This window comes from Sprattus sprattus, assembly GCF_963457725.1.
Source record: "Sprattus sprattus genome assembly, chromosome: 5".
In the NCBI taxonomy this organism is placed as follows: domain Eukaryota; kingdom Metazoa; phylum Chordata; class Actinopteri; order Clupeiformes; family Clupeidae; genus Sprattus; species Sprattus sprattus.
In genome coordinates this window covers 22,185,275-22,194,594 of record NC_137924.1, presented here as the reverse complement: position 1 = coordinate 22,194,594, position 9,320 = coordinate 22,185,275, and the positions used below count along the sequence as shown (strand labels likewise).

The 9,320-nt window shown below is 42.8% G+C and overlaps 1 protein-coding gene across 1 annotated transcript in view; it reads left to right on the top strand.

The window, feature by feature from the left end:
- Nucleotides 1–2,312: 2,312 nt before the first annotated feature.
- The window catches only part of nalf1b (NALCN channel auxiliary factor 1b), a gene marked incomplete at both ends in the record, with an annotated part of 102,135 nt that continues 95,127 nt past the window's right edge, over nucleotides 2,313–9,320 (top strand). Inside the window, one exon of the mRNA XM_080838683.1 lies at nucleotides 2,313–3,032. Within this exon, the coding sequence (XP_080694809.1) occupies nucleotides 2,313–3,032 (720 nt within the window). The remainder of the gene's footprint in view (nucleotides 3,033–9,320) is intronic.

Below are 9,320 nucleotides of genomic sequence, written 5' to 3'. Positions count from 1 at the left end.
TGAAGTATTCAGATCCTTTACTGAAGTAAGAGTACCAATACAACAGTGTACAAATCCTACATACCTTCAAGTGCATACGTAGTGTGTAAACAGTGTGTTTCTTGTGTAGCTGCTGTAGGTGGAGCTAGTTTGAACAAATATAAGCAGTTTGTGTAAAGGGACACCAGATAAATCTGGGGTTGTGAGATGATTAAAGGGGAAAAAATAAGAAAAACAAAATCTTATACACAAATCTGTTTTCAGCTTTTTTGACTTTTCCCCTAACTTTTTCTTTGGTTTTTGGTGAGATCTTGAATCTTTTGAACATTTATTGAAATGAAACAATGTGAAAAGTTTAGAGGGAAAATCACTGTTTAGATGGAGTTGTTAATAACTCACGTCTGACTCTGACTGCTCTTGTAAGATGTCAGAAGCTAAACAATTTTGAAACCACTGGTTTAATCTTCAACGATGGGTTGTGTTTCAAAAGGTTGTTATATTATCTATTGAGTGACTAAAGCTAAAGTGGAGTGGAAAGTATATTTCCCTTTTAAATGTAGAGGAGTGGAAGTATAAAGTAGCTTAAACTCGAAATACTCAAGTAAAGTACCAGTTCCTCAAAATTGTACTTAAGGACAGTACATTGACATGTACCTTGTTGCATTTCACCCCTGGATTTCTATAAGGATTTCAAATCTTAATTTCAGCAATAACAACACTACATATAACAATTGAAGAATAAATTCGTTACTCACTGATAAGGAATTTTTCCAGAGAGAGCATTTATATTCTGCTCTTCACATTCAACACATCCTTACCCCTATACCCGCGCGCGTTCACTCCACTCTCTTTCTCGCACAACCTCTCTCTTTCACAACACTACACACACACAATATTGCTTTATTTGCATTATTGCCCGACCCCAATCGTTTTGTATCTATCACGTTCGCCGTGTTTGCTTTGACAATACAGACCAAATAGGGATACGTCAATATCACGACCGTACAAGGTTAGTGGAAGACACGTACAGTAAACACATACACACACCTCACGTTTCCACTCCAGTCGACAAACGTGCCTGTTGGACGCCCAGATGTCTCCCGTCTACCGGTCACAAAACGGACACCTAGCTGCTGTCGTCGGAGGCACACTTCTCCACTGCATACTAATTAACGCTTACCCAGTGCAAACCAATGCTCTCTGAAAGGGGAAATAGTGGAAGAGAGGAGGAGCCTGGACACACAGTTAACACACTCTTGCACTTTATTTAATTCATAGGTTTTAATCCAGACCTCTTTTATTCGGCCAACTTTGGTTTCCAACGTTGTGCATACGTAATGTAATGACGGGTTATCACCGTCTCATTACTGCACGCTGCTTTTCCTCTTGTTGAGTCAGTTACAATAGCCTACGTGTGTTCTTTTTACTGTATTCACTTGATGTGCTGTTACTAATTGTGGAAACTGCCACAACACTTCTTTATATCTGACAAGATAACCGTTTATCCATAGGAATAACATTTGGAATAACAGTTTTGCTGTATAAGAACATTGCTAACGAGTTTTTGCCCTTGGTCCTCATTGCCATTTCAGTTTACAGAAAAACTAAATATGTTTCTTGCAAGATTATAATACGGGTGAAGCGAGTGGCTTGTGTGTGTGAGGGAGAGTGTCTATGTATCTGTGTGTGTATGTGTGTGCGTCTATGTGTGTATAAGAGAGAGGGAGAGAACATGAATTGGTGTATCCATTGCTTGTAGGCAGATCTGCAAATGCGCCAGGATGGAGCGATCGCAGAGCTACTGGAGATGACGCACACGACCCAGCTCCCGCAAAAAGTGTTTCAAGACGAACATGGCGGCAACTTAATGCAGGACAAAGATGACTGTGGCGATCGTGAGAAAAGATCCAAGGCAATTTGCCCAGATACGGACGAGGGAAAGCATCTGGCTCCAACGCGAGGACCTCGCCTTGTCATAACACAATCTGGGAATCGACGGACGGGCGCAGGCGGCGGGTTTGCAACAGCTGGTCTATGGGAGAGATAGAGAGAGCGCGGCCCCGAGGAGAGGAAGGGAGAGAGGGATGCTGTCACTGAGAAGTAGGTTTTTCTCCGAAGAGCCATGGGAAAAGGGGATATGACAATTCATGGCTTGATCTCTGCGAAGCGCTAACTTGATCGGAATAACGGAATCGACGTCAAGACGGGGACCACGGACAAATCAATCGTTTAAGAGGGAGAAATAACACGAGACAATCCCCAAGTCAATGCATATTGTGGCAAAGGAGCCGTCGCGGTGGAGTCGGCCAGTGCTGTCAGCGCTTTCCTAAAATATGACCAGAGGTGCTCGGACGTGTCGGCAGCAAGATGACGGCTTAAACATCTGGTTTGCACCCCGAGAGAACGAGAAGCCATTCACCGACTCCGAGAGGGCCCAGAGATGGCGATTGTCCTTGGCATCTCTCCTTTTTATAACCGTCCTGCTCTCTAATCACTTGTGGTTCTGCGCCGAGGCTAAACTGACCAGGACCCGAGACAAGCGACAGGAGAACAGTTCAGATTCCATGGACACGAAAGACTACCCTCACCATTTACATTCACCACCAAGCTCTAATCACTCTTATAGCGGCCTCATCGCTACATATAAAGATGTTATTTTTATAGGGAATTCTACCCCACCTTTGTGGCGACTTGAAACTTGTCACCCTGACAGCATTTCCAAAAACTGCTTCACTTTCCTGGACGCGCAAGCCGTGTGCCTCGGCCTCTCGGAAGAGGGGGGGACGCGGTCGGCCGAGTGGAACCTGAGTGATTTATATCTTTCTTTTTGTAATTCGTACTCTCTTTTGGATTTGTTTAGCGGATTTTCCAGTCAGGACGGTTTGAACTGCAGTATGGCGGTGGCCGGCGACCCAGCAGGTTGCAGGCGGTGCTTGCAGGCTTTTCAACTCTCCGACCAGCTAGCTCAGGAGAATTATGAAGAGTTTGAGCTTCTCATTCACAAATATGAAACGGATGTTTATTCGGTGCGGACATGCATGGAAGAATGCAAGGTAAGGTGCAAGCTGGGGGCAAAAGGCATGCATCGATTTTCTTGTTGTATTGGGATGGGAGAGGTGACTGCATTTACATCTTGTGGTAGTCATGGAGACCGCTTTCTATTAGAGCAGTTGGCTGCTATAAGTGCCTCATACAGAGTTCTCTGTATGTAACATAGTGTATTATATATGGCGTAAGACTAAATATTCGCAATATGTGGCTCCATGCTCAGTAGTTATCCTTTGCGTGCGCGCCTGCGTGCGTCTCAGGGAGCGCGCACTTGTGGATCACTTTGATGTGGAGATGCCTTTATTTATTCAACCTTTCTCTTGGTTTATTTATTAATCTTCTTATAAATCATTCTACGGTGTTTGTGATTGTACAAAGCTTCCTCGACAACATACATTTGATTTACAGTGGATTTGGAATCTTTATAACGTTATATGGGGTCTTTATAATCGATAAGGATAAAATGATAGGCTGTATAACGTGTGCAAAACTAATGACAATGTAAGATGTCAACTGTCGCATGTTCTCTTCATCAGAAACCGCGTGTGAGGGGACGTTTATTCAGTGCCATCCCCTCCCCCTTTCATTTAGTATCGTTCCGGCTGCAGAGAGAGAGAGAGAGAGAGAGAGAGAGAGAGAGAGAGAGAGAGAGAGACGTTGTGCGATGCCAGATTTCAATAACGTTAACAGTGCGAGAGTAATAGTCTAATCCACCGGAAGTTGTTTTCCCTTGTTGTATTGTTCAGGTGATTTTAGATGTCATTACTCGTTTTGATGGACGTCTGGCATTTCCTTTGAGGATATACCTTATTTTGAAAAATGATAGCCGTGTTAGCGAGAACCAGTGAGCTTGTGCCCTTCATGTGGCGACGATTCTTTCGTCAGTTTGCGTTCAGGAAAATGTATCATGTGTGTTGAAAGACAACAAGCAATACCCCCAATCACCCCCTTTGAGGTCAATTGCGAAAATATTGGCCAGTCCAGGCTTTTTCGCATTACAGGGGGCTGGTGTTGGGAAGGATCAAATACATTGTCAATAGAGCTCCATTCGTTTCGGGTCACTAGATATGCTTTTGTAAAATGATTATGTTGTTTGTAATATAATTGATTTCTACCCTACTTTTGTTGCACACATCAGAAGTGGGCCTTTGATTTTGGGGGCCTATTTCTGCCATTGTCAGAAAAAATACTTGTCATTTTTAATGTAGATGGATGTAAAGGCCTCTGTTGCAGGACACAGAGCATGGAGCTTACTCTTGGTGCTATATTTTTAGCAAAGCATCAACATTTTAAGCTATTCGGGCCGTATTGTAGGTACTGATAGCTGTCCATGGTGCTGAAACCAATCTCCATTCTGGGGACGTCAACTCGGAGGCGTCACGGTAGGTAGTTTGGTATGCATATGGTTTGTAGTTATGCATCACTCAAGGTTCACCAGTCTCTGGAGGTCGATACATGTCAGTTACCCACAGAGGCTTTTAATCTCTAGGACTGTGATTATCAACATTTTACTTCAACCAGATAATGTAATTCATATCATCTGACTCTGCTTTCCAGAAAGTCCCCTGGCTTGGGGGAGGTAGTGGTCTATCAGACTGTCAACTTCTATGCTTAAACACATATTATTAGCACTCAGTGTATAGACCAGTGCTAGAATAATACAGTTTTATACAAAGTGTAGAACATTAAGTCTCTGGATGTGTTTACTTTCAAACTGGATTGTTTGTGTAAGGCTATACTGGGTTTTGTGTAGGTGTTGTGCAGCAGGGGGAGGTTTGAGGCAGTGTCATGCAATAGACAGCTTAATCCAAAGGTCAGAAAAATCAAAGCCTGTCATACTTCATCTTCTTTAATTACATACATCAATTGCAAAGGTGCATGGAGTTGGACTGGTTATACAAAGGCTGCATCCTGATTAAAAGATAGGTGAGAAAAAAACGACATTTTTGAAATGTTTTGCACATTTAAAAATAAAAACACTGTATTTGCAGCTTTAAGAGCATAACAAACTCAAATTATTTCTCATTGAGGAACACATGAAGTTTGGGTAAGTGTGGTAGTGCCAGCCTGCTGCTGTTTGCCTTAAGGGGGAAGTCTGAGGGCAGCACCCTCAATGACTATACGGTGTTTACTCAAGGATATGTTTTGCGAGGTATGCTAATGTTTGACATTGGCACCAATTCTGAAAGGTAAATAGGAAAAGGTAGGTCTTTGGTTTATTGTAAAGATAACATCATTACATTATTTTAAGATTGTTAGAAATAAAGTTTCAGGGAAATGACCAAGTCTGGTTTGGAGACTAGATTTGACCCGTAACTTTAATCATCATTGTTAGTATGGATTCTCCATACATTGGCCTGGGCTACCTACACTGCATTCGATAGTAAAGAGCCTCCAATATACAGACATTTGAATTGACCATGTTAATAGACGCTACTTTGCCATTTCGACCATCAAAATGGACTTTTGTGCTGTGTCATATTCACTTGCCACATATATCACAATGGTTAGAGGGAGTACCTCTTTGTTTCCTTGCCATGGTCATTAAAAATGCTTGAGAAAGCCCAAAAGCCCAAAATCATCATTCAGTTATTTTCTTGAGGTGAACTCTGCCAGCAATTTGGATATTTGTGTCTGATTTAGACAGCCCATGGATACTATCTCAGAGTTCCATTTGTAATGCAGAGCCCTGGATAGGAAATGGGTAGCTACCTATTTCCTCTCCACTATTGGTATCCTGATGAGTCAGTACTTTCATAAGCCACGACCTTGACCAAATACACTATAGTTCAGTTATGAAAAGCGAGTTATTGGTTTATTGATCCAGTTGTGGGAGCAGTTGGGTAGAGTTTGAGTTGTGCCCTGGTTTGATCACCTCGTGTTTTTCTTCATGTTTCATCTGTGCTCAAAGGTCTGGAGATGATTCTAAACTCATGTGATGTGAGCGCTTTAGAGGTAGATTTATGGTAAAGCCAGGGAGACCTGGGGGATTGATTAGAAGCATAATACCCCATCTGCTTGTAACACACTTTGTGTGTGTCTGGGGGTATGTGCATGTGTGTTTGCTACCTTTTGATGTATGTGGGGGAAAATGTCAGTTTTGACTTCTCCCCAGGTTAAGAGCTTATGGGTTCTTCCAACTTTCACTCAGTATGTCTGATCTTCAGCTGACAGAGGAATTAAAGGGGTGGGCAGACACATGGTGAATGGATGGGAATAATACATGGGTGCTAGCAAGCACCATGGAATCAGGAATGGGTAGACAGACGTAGATCATTCCTCATTTTGGATAGCTAAACCTAATTTGAATGTTTCAGTTAGTATATGACTGATGCCCAAGTTTTATGTTTCTTGAATTTTGAGATATTTGTGCATCTGATTTCACCCTGTACATCATGATTCACATTCTGAACCAAGTGAGTGTGTGTGTGTGTGTGAGAGAGAGGGTGAATGTGTGCCACCTCCCTCTTTTCATCACTTAATCAGTATCCGATATGCAGGCCTGAGATAGAGGAGACCCAGCTTTGCACGTAATGAAATAAAAATCTGGATCTAGGAAGTCGGCAGCCTTTTAATGCAATCTAAATTGCAAATCTCTTCTTATGTTAGTCTGACCTTTACACAAGCACAGCACTTTTGGCTTTAATTGCGGAATGTCAGTTTAAGAACCCATCGAAATCGGAAGTGAAATTATAATTTTAGGAAGCGATCATGTTCCTCTCCTCTTTTCCCTTATCATGACTTTTCCTGGGCTATTCTGCCTGCTCTTCTCAATGCCTGTCTTCTCATCTCTTTATCACTGCCTCCGGAATTCTCACTCTCACTGGTCTGGGTGACTCTAATAAGGAGAGAAGTGGGAAAGTATGTGTGCGTGGGAACTCTGTGTGATATGTGTGTGTGTTTGCCTCTGTCTTTGTGTGCGTGACTCTATGTGTGTGTATGTGCCTAAATGTGCATCTGAGTGTGTTGGTGTGTGTGTGTGTGTGTGTGTGTGTGTGTGTGTGTGTGTGTGTGTGTGTGTGTGTGTGTGTGTGTGTGTGTGTGTGGCTTGTGGGTGGCTCTTTGAACGTGTGACTTTGTCGCACTCCCCTTATTGACTGGCTCTGCAATAGAGATGGGTGGGAGACCTGGGGCTACGTTAAATATGGATGTGACCAAAGTGACGGGCGGGGAGGCAGCCAGCCTCCTGCTGGAACACTGTTTGCAATGGAAGCTAATGAGGCAGAAAGGCCTCGTTGCCTGACCCAGAGATTTCTCGGGCAAACACGGCCGCAGTACGGCACAGTTCCGCGCTTGAAGAGTATTCTGTTTGTCAGGTTTTTTTAAGGAGCATTGCATCTGGGGTATGTGGAAATGACCTGTAATCAAGTGTTGTCGGCGGTGGCTGTAGCTGTGGGCATAGCAGGGCATGGCTTTAAGCAACTGTAAAATGTGAGAAATGTCCAGTAACAGTTACAATAAATGATGTGGAAAAGTCACATACACACATTTGAGGACACATAAACTCAGAAGCAAGTACAGTACATATACCATAACTAAATAAGTTATAGTTCATGATATACACAAGTATGGCTCACATATCTGTACATACATATACACCTACTGTATATATGTGTAGTGTATCTTTCTATTTCCCTATTTATTTCTCCCGGTCTCTTTCTGTCTTTTACTGAGACACAGTGACAATCATCAAATATTGCATGAACATTTGTGATTATAGTCTCTGCATCCCTCAGAAGGGCTTATTGTGGGGGAATATACAGAGACTGTACCTGATGGGCAGAAGATAAAAGAAAATGCACTTGGATGCCAACAACAAGAAGAGTTCAATGGCAATACAGTATGTTTACGTTTGATGTGGATGGCAACTACTATTAATCAACTTATATTCAGTTAATGCCTAGAGTTAATAATAAGACAAAAACTACAGGGGACCTTCCCTTGGTACAGATAACTGAAAGCAAATAGTGGCTTTCTAAATAGCTCAACGTCAGTGTTGGCAGCTTGAATGTGTCACTTTTCATAGGCTAAAACAATAACATGCAGAAATATCATTTCTGTGCACACACAAACACACACGCACGCAAACACACACACACACACACACACACACACACACACACACACACACCAAATATCACATTTTCCTGTGTGTATGTTGGCATCATCATCAAAAGAGAAGTCTCTTTTACTTCCCAGTTCCCACTACTACCCAGACACATACACTCTCAACACACACACACACACACACACACACACACACACACACACACACACACACACACACACACACACACACACACACACACACACACACACATACACACACACACACACACAAGACCGTTCCACACAACACTCACAACATTCTGGATCTTTCATCTGGCCCCTGACACAGAGTGAGCAGCAGGCACCTCCTAAATCCCTTTTCAGCTAGATGAGCCTCCAAAGGGTCGTAATCAATACTACGTGCTCAAGTCCTCCTAAACCTTTTTCCTGTGAGGGCAACTGGTTCTGCTGCTCACGAGAGAGAGAGGGGGGCTGAGAAGGGAACGGGTCTCTCCAGCTCAGAGAGCTCAGGCCAGGCATGGCTCGTTCTCTACTCCTGGGTCCCAGCCATCTCATGGTCCTCAACGGTGGAGGCGATGAGGAGGGCCCTGAGTGTGGAGGACTGAGTGGCGATGTACAGTTGGGCCTGCTGCAGCCTCTTACGCCTCCTCAGGGACAAAACAGGAGCATGAGCCTGTGGTGATTGGAGTATTGTTGGCCATTTGTGTCTGCAGACAAATAGTGTTGTTAACATTCAAGTAAGTCAGAAGAGTCCTAGATGAGGAAACTCAGAGATGCTTCTTTGCAGACCTTTGCAGAAATAGAATGATATGCTCTAATTATATAATTTAGATAGGCAATAGATAGAATATTATTAGATATTGTATATATATCATGCTATATTGTATGCTATATAGTGTGTCTGTATATATACAGATTTAAAAGTAATAATGAAGTAAATACAATCCCCATGTATCAACCAAGGTTGAATTTAGTGGATGGCATTCAGTGGGAAACAAACAGGTAATGTACCCACTAGTAGCTATTAATTCACAGTGACAAATTTACTCTCATGTTTCTTCAGCCTCAGGACATCATAGATGTACAGTGTGTACATGCATGGCACCAACTATTTCAGTGCAGCCTGCAGTGTCCTGAATACTCAACACACAAACTCTTTCAATGTCATAGACACACACACACACACACCATTTTTCTTCTTTCCCTTTCTCTCTCTCTCTCGC